Genomic DNA, 13,907 nt, shown 5'->3' on the forward strand with positions numbered 1-13,907 from the left:
AAATCATTTCACAGGGGATTTCAATAATATCCATTCCTAAATGAAAACTGCTATCAAGTTTGGAATCTCCAAGTTTTACTAACCATCCACTATAAGCAGAATCCTCTGATCTCATATTTGTTGTAAGAGACAACTTTCTGAAACATCCCCAAACATTGCAGTATTTTAAACCCGTTTGTACTATGGCCGATCGCATAGCATGCGGTACAATACTGAGACATTGTCGAAAATCCCCTCCAAGAAGGAGAACTTTCCCACCAAATACAACATTCAAATTTCTCTTAGTAATCTGTCTATGACGTTTATAGCATGACTGGATGCCATGGTGCATTCATCAATAATGAGAAGTTGGGCCTTTTTAATAGTTTTAGCAACTTCACTGTTTATATCGAGTCTAGAAATTGAAGTTTCATTTAGTGGAATGGGTCATTTATATTGGGAATGAAAGGTGCTTCCACCGAGAAGTAAATTTGCAGCAAGTCCTGTAGATGCTGTGGGTAAAACACTACTACCACGACCTCTAATATAATGTATTAAAACTTTATAAAGATATGCCTCCACGCTCCGAGGGCCGGTTCCTGCCTCAAACCTCGCCCTCCCAGGAAACAGATTGGGGAGGGCGCAGCCCTTGGCAACTTGACCCAGGACTCAGTGTGTCCACACTCCGAGAGCGGGTTCCTGCCTAAAATCTCACCGCCCTTGTGGGAAACAGCTCAGGGAGGGTGCAGCCATTTCCAAGACAACCCCTGCAGGACTGACTTCCTTCCAATTGGTCGAGCCTCGGTCATGATGTTACACCCAGGGTTTTTATATAAATAGATTTGTAATAGAGACTATAGAAAACCTCTTCAAAATATCCCAGATAAGAAAAAGTTAAATTGTGTGTAATCCTTGTCCAATTTTAATGTCATTTTTAAAAAGGAAGCAGTTACCAAGTCAAATCCAAAGAACTTAACCAGAAAAGAATCCCCCTTTGTGACTGGGAGTTGGGAGAAGTGTTGTTAAACTTAAAAATGCTCAGAAAGAAAGGACTCTTACCAGCTAAGATGGGCAATATCTGGCTATACAGGCATACCTTCGAGATATTGTGGGTTCAGTTCCAGACCAATGCATAATCTTTTTGCTGGCAGAGGGTCTTGCCTTCAATTTATATAAAAAAAAAACACAGAACGCGACAATCTGTGAAGCGCAATAAAGCAAGGTGCAACAAAACAAAGCACAATAGAAAGAGGTATGCCTGTATATACTATAATCCTGAAAAGGCATCTAGTTCTGAATGAGATGACAAGTTAGAAGTCCACCAGTTCCTGTACCCTCATCCCAACCCTTACTTACTCCCTGGAAATGCTACATAATAAAGAATGATAAAGTCTAGACACAACCATCAAACATAGAAAACAAACCTTAGAAAACCCGCAGGGAAACAGAGGTAACTGGTTTCCAAAGTTGGGGAATGGGAGATGACAGCTTACAGCAGGGATTTGTATCCATGAAGGGGAAGAGTGACCTTTCCACTTGTACCCTTCACTCTCCCCAACTTTGTCCTATAAGATCAGTGATGAAGCAGCAATGCCAGTTTTAGCTGGAGGTGCTACAGCCTGGAGCCAACAAGCTCAGCCCAGCAGGCTGGTCATGAATCACCTCTTCACCCTCTACCCTCACCCAGAGAGAACCAGAGAACCAAAGCTCAGTCCTCAGAAATAAAATTTTAAACTACTTTAGATTTTTTAAAAAATTAATAATAATAATAAACCCTCTTATTGATCAAGAGAAGACAGGTAAGCTTAAAAATCTATAATCAGGAAAAAAACAACAAGGCTGTAGTTACAATAGTGATTTTCAAAAGGATTTAGAGGAGATGAGAACAATATAGCTTCTTAATTTAATTCCTCTGAATCCCCACATAAAAACAGACAACTAGATAGCAAAATCAAATCCCAACGATATTTCCAACGAAACAAGGTATCCTTATGAACTCCACAATAGTATAAGTAGATGATGACAAACCATCAACATCCATAAGACCAAAGGTTGACATCTGTGTGGACAAAGCCAAAGGACATCTGATGGGCCTGAGGAAAGGCGACCCTAAAATGCCCATCGAGCACTCACTGGCAAGTGGGGAGGGCTATCTAAGAGCAGCAGCTGAACTGGGATGTTCAGCCCACTCCAATAGGAAGTCAGCCCACAGTAACTAGATTTGAAGGGATCATTTCACCTTTATAATGTATAAAGAAAAAAAAATGCTAAATGTTCTATTCCTTAACAACATAAGCAGTTAGGCAACAAGTAAAAATCTACCTAAGGAAGTACTGTATTATTAGGAATTGAAATTTGAAACTTTCAAAATCTGATGATGTTAAGTCAGTGGATGTATTAAGTTTAAAAAAGCATTTGATGTAATTTAATTTTAAGTTAGAAAACAAAAATCTCTCATTTGCTTTTTATGGTTTCTTGGAAACACAAGATGAAAAAGTAAAGGTACCTTTTGAAAAAAAAAAAACCTTGTTCCCAATTAGGAATCTATGATTGATAATTATTTGAATATTAAGTGTATGGACTGACAAGTTATACCATAGTTCCTTGGCATTTGTCATTCCAAGTTTCTATATTATATCATCTACAGCAATTCCAAACTCCAAGATAGGTCGCATTTTGCAATATTTCTGAGACCAATATAAACAAAGGCCAATGTGCAGATGAAAGTTATGTGGCTAGTGACTATGTGCCTAGCATCACATCTCAGAGAGACTTTCTTGCACTTCACTTTTCATACTTTATGCTTTTTGAATGAGATATTAAATGCTACAGTAGAGTTCACAAATTAATGGACTCAAACATCTTAAGACATATCTCTCTCAATGTCAAGGATCTTTTGTACCTATAATCTCTGTCTGGACATTCCTTTTGCAAATGTATTACTAGATACAAGGAGTTATTTCCTACCTAAAACTGTATGTCAATTATACCCTTAGTTTTCATCAACACAATCCTAGAAAATGACTATTATCCTAAGTTAAAGCACCAGATTCCAACAGATATTCAAATCTACAGAAAGTTGCTTAATTGTATATTTATAAAAAGGTTATTGAAAAAATATTTGATGGACTGCTTGATTCCCTAAAAATAATTTTTTTAAGTGTCAAACATAAGAGATATACTACTTTGGTCTCTAAGACTCCAATACACTTTATTGCACAATTAATCAACTTCCTCCATATTATGAATGTTAAACAAATTCATATTTATTCATATTGACATAGGAACCACTTTAACACAAAGGCAAATAACACAGTTGTAACACAAAGGCAAATAAAATTCACTGTCATATCTCATCAGTTTGCCTCTTAACACATTTTTTTTCCTAGACCCACTTTCAATTCTCTATTATTCCAATTTAGTGTTTTGAGGAAAAGTCTGCTTAAAATTCAAAACCAAGAAATTCACTGTAGCTTAAAGCAGCACTTGTAGAAAATTAAAGTTAGCCTCTTGATCCTTTACAATTTTGTAAAAACATTAAAATCTTTTATTTGAATGTAAAAAAGTAAATGCCCCCTTTTTTATACAAATTTATTTACTACTTCATTCTGTGTTTAATTTGTTGAATTTGCTAACTTTCCAAATCTTAAAACAGATTCCTTATTTACTAGAGAATGTGCAACATTATTCTCTCCATTCATAATGATTTTTGTAATTAGCTATTAGACCACCACAGAACTTACTTAAATTGTATTTCAATTTTGGCTTGAGCCTAGTACTTTCAAAATTTATTTCACACTTTAAAATGATTGTAACTACTAATCAAAAATTATTTCATGTCATTGAATCTTGTAAGAATTTCTTCTTTATTTATCTGGCTATCAGAATAAAATTCTATTACTATTAATAATTTTTACTATGCTTCTGTTGTGTTTTCAAACATCATTTGTTAAATCCTCTAACTATTATTGTACGTTGTCAAGTGTTTCTGAGAGAAAGGTACTGTTAAGATTACTAATGAAGATGTTAAATTCACCAGAACTTAAAAAACAAAACAAAACACAACACTACACAATACTACCTACTTTCAGGAAGAGTAAATTATAAAACATATAAAGTTAGCTTAAAGCAGCACTTGTAGAAAATTAAAGTTAGCCTCTTGATCCTTTACAATTTTGTAAAAACATTAAAATCTTTTATTTGAATGTAAAAAAGTAAATGCCCCCTTTTTATACAAATTTATTTACTACTTCATTCTGTGTTTAATTTGTTGTAACTTATTAAAGATACAAAAATAACTTTTGTATGGCCTGCGTACAAAACCATTTAACCCTAAGTATTTTTACAAAATCAGCATTCTGCTAACTTCTTAAAAGGCCATAAGTCTCCAAGAAATTTAAATAGGTTCACATACTAACTTTACTATATAAGGAAAGTATAATACTATACTTTAAAGTGGTCCTTGAGCCGAAACCGGTTTGGCTCAGTGGATAGAGTGTCGGCCTGCGGACTGAAAGGTCCCAGGTTCGATTCCGGTCAGGGGCATGTACCTGGGTTGCGGGCACATCCCCAGTGGGAGATGTGCAGGAGGCAGCTGATCAATGTTTCTCTCTCATTGATGTTTCTAACTCTCTATCTCTCTCCCTTCCTCTCTGTAAAAAATCAATAAAATATATTTAAAAAAATAAAAATAAAAAAAAAATAAAAAAATAAAGTGGTCCTTGATAATAAACACGTTATTTGACTTTTCATTAACAATAAATCTCATTATAGATATTCTATTTCCTAAACTTTCTGGTTAATTAAGATTTTACTATAGCATATTGAGAATTGTGTCTGTTTTCTTATGTTTATTACAGCATAACACTAAGACTTCAAACTGTTTTTGATAAGGATCTAGTATCCAGAATACATAAACAACTCCTACAACTCAACAATAAAAAGACAAATAAACCAATTTTAGACATTTCTCCCGAAAGATTACAAATGGCCAATAAGCACTTGAAAAGATGCTCCATGTCATTAGGTAAATGCAAATCAAAACCACAATAAAATACCACTTCACATCTGCTAGAATGGCTATAATCAAGAAGACAGGTAACAACAGGTGCTAACAAAGATGAAGAAATTGGGATCCTCACATATTGCTGGCGGGAATGAAAAATGGTACAGCTGCTTTGGAAGACAGCCTGGCAGTTCCTCAAAATGTTAAATGTAGAGTTATTCTATTCCTAACTATACTCAAGACAAATGAAAACATATATTCACATAAAAACACAGACATATATGTTCACAGCAGCATAGCTGATGATAGCCAAGAAGTGGAAGCAACCCAAATGTCCATCATGTAGTAAACGGATAAACAAAATGTGGTATATCCATAGCCATACAATGAAATATTATGCAGCCATAAAAAGGAATGAATACTTATACACACAAAAACATGACTGTTAAAAAAGTATTATGTTAAATAAAAGAAGCCAGATACAAAGGCCACATATTGTATGGTTCCACTTACAAAAAATGTCAAAAATAGACAAATCCATAGAGAGAGAAAAATAGATTAGTGGTTGCCAGAGGCTTGGAAAAGACTAGGGTTCTTTTGGAGGGTAAAAAATGTTCTGAAATTAGGTAGTGATGTATTTACTAAAAAACCACAGAATTTTACACTTAAGAAAAAAATGACTTGAACACTGAAAATTACAAAAACTTGTTGAAAGACATTTTTATAAGTACCGCGCGCTAACTGATTGCGCGACTGGAGCTCCTTGAAAGACATTTTTAAAAGACCTGAAAAAATAGAAAAATATCCTGTGTTTATGGATTAAGAAGTTTAACATTGTTAAGATGACAGTAATCCTGAGATTAGTCTACAAATTCAATATAATCCTTGGAAAGATCAGGTGGCTCTTTTGCAGCAATTAAAATTTTGCATAAAATTCATATGGAAGCCGAAACCGGTTTGGCTCAGTGGATAGAGCGTCGGCCTGCGGACTGAAAGGTCCTGGGTTCGATTCTGGTCAAGGGCATGTACCTGGGTTGCGGGCACATCCCCAGTGGGAGATGTGCAGGAGGGAGCTGATCGATGTTTCTCTCTCATCGATGTTTCTAACTCTATCTCTCTCCCTTCCTCTCTGTAAGAAATCAATAAAATATATTTTTTAAAAAAAATTCATACGGAAATGCAAAGGACCCAGAGTAGCAAAACCAATCTTGGAAAAAAAAAACCCACACACACTTTTCAATTTCAAAATTTACTACAAATCTACAGTAATTAAAACAGTGTGGTACTATTATAACAGACAAACAGATCTATGAAATAGAATTAAGAGTCTAGAAATAAACCCTCGCATATATGGTCAAATGATTTTTCAAAAAGGTGCCAAGATAATTCAAAGGGGAAAGAACAGTTTTTTTCAACAAATGGTGCTAAGAAAACTAGATATCCACATCTAAAAAAAAAATGAAGCTGGATCTCTACTTTATATCATTTATAAAAATAAAGTAAAAATTGATCACACACCTAAATCTAAGAGCTAAATCTATAAAAGAAAACACAGAAGAAAACACAGGTGTAAATCTTTGAGACTTGGGATTAGGCAATGGTTTCTTAGAAGAAACACAGGTGTAAATCTTTGAGACTTGGGATTAGGCAATGGTTTCTTAGATATTACACCCACGGTATATGCAACAAAAGGAAAAAAAAAACACAGATAAAGTGGACTTCATCAAAATTTAATACTTTTGTGTAGTAAAGGGAAAAAATATTTATATTTGATAAGGGTCTAGCACAGCCGTGGGCAAACTACGGCCCACGGGGCGTATCCGGCCCGTGTGAAATGAATAAAACTAAAAAAAAAAAAAGACCGTACCCTTTTATGTAATGATGTTTACTTTGAATTTATATTAGTTCACACAAACACTCCATCCATGCTTTTGTTCCGGCCCTCCGGTCCAGTTTAAGAACCCATTGTGGCCCTCGAGTCAAAAGTTTGCCCACCCCTGGTCTAGCATCTAAATTTATATATAAACAACTCAACAATAAAAAAAACACCTAGTTTTTGGTTTGTTTGTTTTTTAAATATATTTTTATTGACTTCAGAGTGAAAGGGAGAGGGAGAGACAGAAACATCAATGATGAGAAAGAATCATTGATTGGCTGCCTCCTGCATGCCCCCTACTGGGGATCAAGCCTGAAACCCGGGCATATGCCCTGACCGGGAATTGAACCGGTGACCTCTTGGTTCCTGGGTTGATGCTCAACTATGAGCCACACCTAGCCAGGCACCTATTTTTAATATGGGCAAAGGATCTGAATAGACATTTCTCCAAAGATGATATAAAAATGGCCAACAAGCACACTAATCACCAGAAAAATGCATATCAAAGCCACAATGAGAAACCAAAAGGATGGCTATAATTTAGAAAGCAAACACAAGTGTTGATGATATGGAGAAATTGTAAACGTATACATTGCTAGTGAGAATGTAAAATAGCACAGGTGCTTTGGAAAATAGTCTGGCAGTTCCTCAAATGTAAGCACAGAGTTACCATCTGACCTACCAATTCCATTCCTAATTATACAGCCAAGAAAACTGCAAACAGATGCTCACTCAGAAGATGGCGGCATAGGTAAACACCGGAGACTGCTGCCGCAAACAACCACTTCAAAAATACAACTAAAAGACGGAACGGACATCACCCAGAACCACAGGAAGGCTGGCTGAGGAGAGACTCTTCAACTAGAAGGAAAAATAACAGCACACCGAGGCTCAGAGGAGGCGCAGTGTGGAAAAAACTCAGGTGCGGGCAAACAGATGCTCACTCAACTTGTGCATGAATTTCCTAGCCACATTATTATAACAGCTAAAAAGCTGAAACAATCTAAATTCAATCCACTGAAGAATGGGTAGCAAAAAGTGATAAATTTATACAATGGAATATTATTCAGTCATGAAAAGTCATGAAGTACTAACATATGCTACACCATGGATAAACCTTGAAAATCTGCTAATAAGTAAAAGAGGCCAGACACAAAGGGCCATATGAAATGTCAAGAACAGGCAAATCCTTAAAGTATTTAAAAAAAATGGAAGAAACCAAATAAATAAAGATGTAGAAATGAAAGAAATGTTTAATTTGTCTGAATAAAATACAAGTAAAACAACAACAACAAACAATAGACAAATCTTTAGAGACAGAAAATAGATTAGTAGTTGCCAGGGACTAGAGAGAAAGGGAATAAGGAGTGACTGCTAATAGGCATGGGGTTTCTTTTGAAATGATGAAAATGTTCAAAATTAGATAGTGGTGGTAGTTGTACAACCCCATAAATATACTAAAAACCACTGCATTGTTCGCTTATAAAAGGGTGATTTTTATCATGTAATTACATCTCAAATTTTAAAAATATTTTTTAAATTTAGTTTTTTATTGAATTTATTGGGGTGACTGGTTAATAAAATTATATAGATTACAGGGGTACAATTCTACAACATGTCATTTACATTGTATTGTGCTTACCAAACCAAGTCAACTCTCCTTCCATCACCATTTATGCTCCCTTTACTCTCTTCTATCTCCCCACTCTTTCCTTTCTCCCCTCTGTAATCACTATACTGTTGTCTATGTATTTGTCTATGAGGTTGTGTGCTTTTTTTTCCTGCTTAATCCCTTCACTTTTTCACCCAGCCTCCCTAAAATTACAGTTACATGGTGGCTTAAGTTACCTAAACATTTATTTTCCATAATCCAGCAATTTTCAACTAGTGTGCTGCAAGAATTTCTAGAACATGCAATATCTTAACTATTTAGTCAGGGGCATTGACCTCTTTCCCTTAGATTGGCAAATAACAAAATGACAACAGCCAACTAATAATAGCCGTCTGGTGTGCGTGAATCAAAATTATACCTATTTTTTATCAAATCGGCAAAAAAATAATATATTTTTTGGTGTGCCGTAGAATTTTAGTAATTAGTTTGTGTTCCATGAGATGCAAAAGGTTGAAAATCTCTGCCATAAGCTAGTGAAAATATATTGTCCTGTACAAAGATATAATCTTTCATAATCTTACCAATTTTCAAATCATCAGCCAGGCTTTCTTTTGTAAGATTCAACAATTCTCTCCCATCGATGTTATTCATTTTGAAAACACCAACAAGGTCTTTTAAATCTTGTGCACAAAGCCACGCTGAGACATCATCTTCGGACCAATCTTCAGTGAACTGTTTCAGTTGCCCTTCTGTGCTCCTTGCTTAAAAAGCAAACAAAACAATCCCACAAACAAATAGGCAAGTGAAATAACAACAACAAAAAAATGGTTTCCTTTATATATTAAAAAGTAAATAAAATGTCCTTAAATCTGTGTTTTACTACTTTAACATCCCTTTAAAATTTTTCAGAACATCAAATAGCATGTATAATTAAAGTGATATTTAATACATTAAATACTACTCTTTTGGAACTTTTATTGCTGAATAAAAACAATTTTTCTTTATTTTATAAAATACTTATCAGGAAAAGAATTCTATTGGCTCTCTCATCTGCATATTAGCTCCACTATTTAGTTAATTTTGGCAGTGATAAAAATAAATAAAACTCTTAAATTATGTGTCAGCATTGCTTGATGAGGCCAAAAATAAAACCAGCAAAATAAAACTATAATTTCTATTTTGTTTGCAGGCTATATTTATTTTGAAAAAATGAGTATGGAGTATAAATAGCTTACAAAACTATGGGACATGTGATATACATGAGTGTGCACCCAAAGTATTTATTGAGAGTTTTAACATAGGTAACTACTTTAACACTGTCTTCTCTAAAACTATTTTTAAATTATATTTAAATAAGGATGTATACTTTATACTGAGGAAAGCAATGTTAATAATTGGTAAAAAATAAAATAAATACTGAATTTCTGATTTTAGAGGTGAACAGGGTTGAACTGGGTTAAATATAATGTCCTTACTAACCTTGGCCAAGTGTTTCTGGGTCAAACTGCCAGATGTTCACTGTTTTGTCCATTGAACCAGTAGCAAGCAAAAGGATATTGGGGGCAAAGGCACAAGTTGTGACATACCTAGTTAATAAAAACAACTATTATGTATCCTCATACTATTTTTTTAATTATATTAATACAAAATAAGGTTAAGTTCAGACCTGGTATGCTGAGTCAATGTGTGAAGTATATTTTCAGTATTCTGAAAAACAAAACAACAAAAAAACTGCTTTACATTTACTCAGGCAAAAGTTACTAATAACAAAAAATTGTTTGACATAAATGGTTTATATACTCTATGTGTTTTAATATTATTAGTTACTAATATAGGTTGAAACTTTACCCAATAAATAAAAGAATAGCATCTACACCTAATAAAATTATCAGGTACCTATTTCACTCTTTCTTAATTATCAGCACTGTTGTCTACTGCCCACTTTCCTAGAAATTTTTAGTATAATGTATTTTTGACTTTTGCTGATGTGTTTGAACTTACTGATAATAACCTAAACATCTATTATGTGAAATAATTTATATTTTTGCTCTGGCATTTGACTTGCACCTACTGCAAAACCAGTGAGTAGAAATTAGTCACTTAGATTCTGAATACACTTAGCTGGCCCTCCACTATCAGACTAAGTCTTTTCCTCAACACGGAGAATATTTTAATTAACTACATCTTCACTATATGTGAATGTTGATTTTTCTTCATACTCGTGCAACCTGGTCTTTATTCATATGGTTCTACCCAAAACTCCCATTCTCCCCAAAACCATTATAACCTACTCTTTCTCATAATGGTCTCTAAATCTAGCCAGGACTCAAACAGTGGTTGGCCACTCTCAGCTGTATACCCTAACATATCCTGGGGTAAAACATTCACCCTTTGTTGTTATGAAAACCTGGTGTAAAACTTTAAGAATAATTGCTATAAAGCAGTATTTTGGATATTGATGCTCTTTACATCTGCATTTTCTCTGCTCAGATTAAACATCTTTCCATTTTAAAATCATTATTGAAATATTCAAGGACTTGTCCCAGAACTAGTACCTTACTTGCATAACTATTTCAGCATCTCTGAAAATGTTTATATTATATTATTGGGCACACTAAACAGGAAAAAAGTATATATTTTTTTCATCTTGCCTAACTAAACTTGAAGTTCAGTAGCCTAATAAATAAACATACTTTACACAGATCACACACCAAGATTTTTAAATACTTACAATGTCATACACTATAACAGACTTATCCACTGATCTTTAAAAGAAAAAAAAGTATGAGTGAAAAATTCTATAAAAACAGTATAGTATCTACTTAATTAGTATTTTAAAATCATTTAAATAACTTTTTCAGAAAAGGCTAAAATATTGATACACATTTAGAATGCACTTTTTTTATATGATGAACTTTTATTTAAACAACTACATGCCATATATGAAATTTATCAGAAAATTATAATCTTTATTAAACACTAACATATGCAACTTATATATACTATATAAGGCATAAAGAGAATAAGAATTTCTTGTGTATAAATAAGACACAACCCCATGTCAAGTTAGTAACTCAAAGGGAAAAACCACTACAAGGAAAAGGTATTACTTGCTACTTGGTTTTTGTTTCAGATAGCATTGTTCTTTATCATTGATATGGCTGTGCCTTAATACTAATTAATATATATGTCTTGATTGTGACCCATTTTTGAAAATTACAATTTTAAACTTGATATGAACTCTACATGGCTTAGGTTAATGGTATAAAAATTAAAAACCACCATCAGGGCCAGTGTTCTCAGTGGTTAGAGCATAGACCTACACATCGAAGGGTCTTGGGTTCAATTCCTGGTCAAGGGCACATAGCTGGGTTTCAGGTTTGATCCTCCGCCCCGGTCCAGGCACGTGTGGGAGGCAATCAATTGACGTGCATCTCTCACATCGAAAATCACCAGGGATTAGTCCAGTGGTGGAAAAAAATCATCAAACAAAAAAAGGCAATACTATACAAAGTACATAATTAAAAACAGCAGATAAATATGCCCTATATGGTATTTTCCCCCTTTGGAAATGATGTTTATACCTCATGATATATGTTGCAAGCAAGAAAACACAACAAGTGTTACCACCCTCTGTACAACTTTAATAATATTTGTACTTATTATTAAAAGGTAGCTGATTATAGTCTGACCACAGGAATCATACCTATGGAAGCCTTAAAATTCCTTTCTTTTTTTAAAAAATATATTTTATTGATTTTTTACAGAGAGGAAGGGAGAGGGATAGAGAGTTAGAAACATCGATGAGAGAGAAACATTGATCATCTGCCTCCTGCACACCCACTACTGGGGATGTGCCCACAACCAAGGTACATGCCCTTAATCAGAATCGAACCTGGGACCCTTCAGTCCGCAGGCCAATGCTCTATCCACTGAGCCAAACAGGTTAGGGCAAAATTCCTTTCAATAAGAGTTAAAATTCCTTGTTTAGTAGGCTATTGAGTGTTGATAATGCATCTTGAATGCAGCATCTTGTCATATACTCAAAATAAGAATTATACTTTAAATGTTCAAATGTAAAATAAAATACAAGAAAATGGGAATCATATAAATGCATTTGGATGCCAAAAAAAACAAACATAGTTATAGCATTATGTGCTAAATTTCAGTCAAAAAACTTTAAGAAATCATACTCATACCTAACATTAGTTGAGTATGTATATGCTAGACATAATTTATAGACATTCTTATTTAGTCTTAAATCCCTTACAGTACAAGGTATTGTTTTTTTGTTTGTTTTTTAAAATATATTTTACTGATTTTTTTACAGAGAGGAAGGCAGAGGAAGAGAGAGGGATAAAGAGTTAGAAACATCGATGAGAGAGAAACATCAATCAGCCGCCTCCTGCACACCCCCTACTGGGGATGTGCCCACAACCAAGGTACATGCCCTTGACCAGAAGCGAACCTGGGACCCTTCAGTCCTCAGGCCGATGCTCTATCTACTGAGCCAAACCGGTTAGGGCCAAGGTATTGTTTTTGGAATATCAAATTCTTAGGGAAAAGTCCATTACTTCTGAGCATCCTCAAAAAAGGAAACCAAAAGAAAATTCCAATTTCTGAGACTATCACTGGTACAATTAAAATTAAATCCATCCTAAAGATATATAAATGAGAAGCTGGATCATGATTAGTAATCTTAAAAGCATTGTATTGGGAAAACAGAAATTAGGACAACAAGCAAGAGTTCACATATGGGAATAGCAAACAATAAGACTGAACAAATACCATGCTCATGGACAGGAAGAATTAACGTCATTAAAACGTTCATACTACCCAAAGCGATCTACAGAGCCAATGCAATCCCTATCAAAGTTGAAGGTATCACTTTATCTGATATGAAACTATGTTATAAGACTATAGTACATGGTACTGGTATAAAAACAGACACAAAGATCAATGGAACAGAACAGAGTCCAGACATAAACCCACATCTATATGGTAAATGTCTGTACTAATTCATATCAAAATGGTTTAAAGAAATTACAACTAAATAGCTTACCCTGAGACTAGCATCTGCCCATTGTGAGAAAAAGCACAAGTCAGAACAGGAGCACTGTGCCCACTCAGTGCACTTTTATATTTTAATTTAAAACCTGCAAATAATAAGGTGAGAAAATTAGCAAGCTGACCCTTAGAATTCATTCTTATGTCAAAGCTATTACACAATTATTTATTCAATTAATCTTCGAGTGCCTACAGGACACAAATAAAAAAAATTCCCATGCAACTCAGATATTGGAATATAGTGTGATTAAATGGTTTCAAAAGTTCAGAAATAGGTAAAGAAAATGGTGTGTTCAGCAAACATTAAACAGGGGATTGCTATAATTATCAATTTTTAAAAATATATAAAAATTTAAAGTATATTATAA

General features: G+C 34.2%; 1 protein-coding gene across 2 annotated transcripts in view; it reads right to left on the minus strand.

Moving 5' to 3' along the window:
- WDSUB1 (WD repeat, sterile alpha motif and U-box domain containing 1) overlaps positions 1 to 13,907 on the minus strand; it is a 49,765-nt gene that overhangs the window by 24,450 nt on the left and 11,408 nt on the right. For both annotated transcript variants that reach the window (XM_005859338.2, XM_005859337.2), the window contains exons 5-9: positions 13,535 to 13,628; positions 11,204 to 11,237; positions 10,139 to 10,179; positions 9,952 to 10,058; positions 9,054 to 9,233 (exon numbers count right to left, since the gene is read on the minus strand). In XM_005859338.2, the coding sequence (XP_005859400.1) occupies positions 9,054 to 9,233; positions 9,952 to 10,058; positions 10,139 to 10,179; positions 11,204 to 11,237; positions 13,535 to 13,628 (456 nt within the window). The remainder of the gene's footprint in view (positions 1 to 9,053; positions 9,234 to 9,951; positions 10,059 to 10,138; positions 10,180 to 11,203; positions 11,238 to 13,534; positions 13,629 to 13,907) is intronic.

Source organism: Myotis brandtii, unplaced genomic scaffold, assembly GCF_000412655.1.
Source record: "Myotis brandtii unplaced genomic scaffold, ASM41265v1 scaffold125, whole genome shotgun sequence".
Taxonomy (NCBI): domain Eukaryota; kingdom Metazoa; phylum Chordata; class Mammalia; order Chiroptera; family Vespertilionidae; genus Myotis; species Myotis brandtii.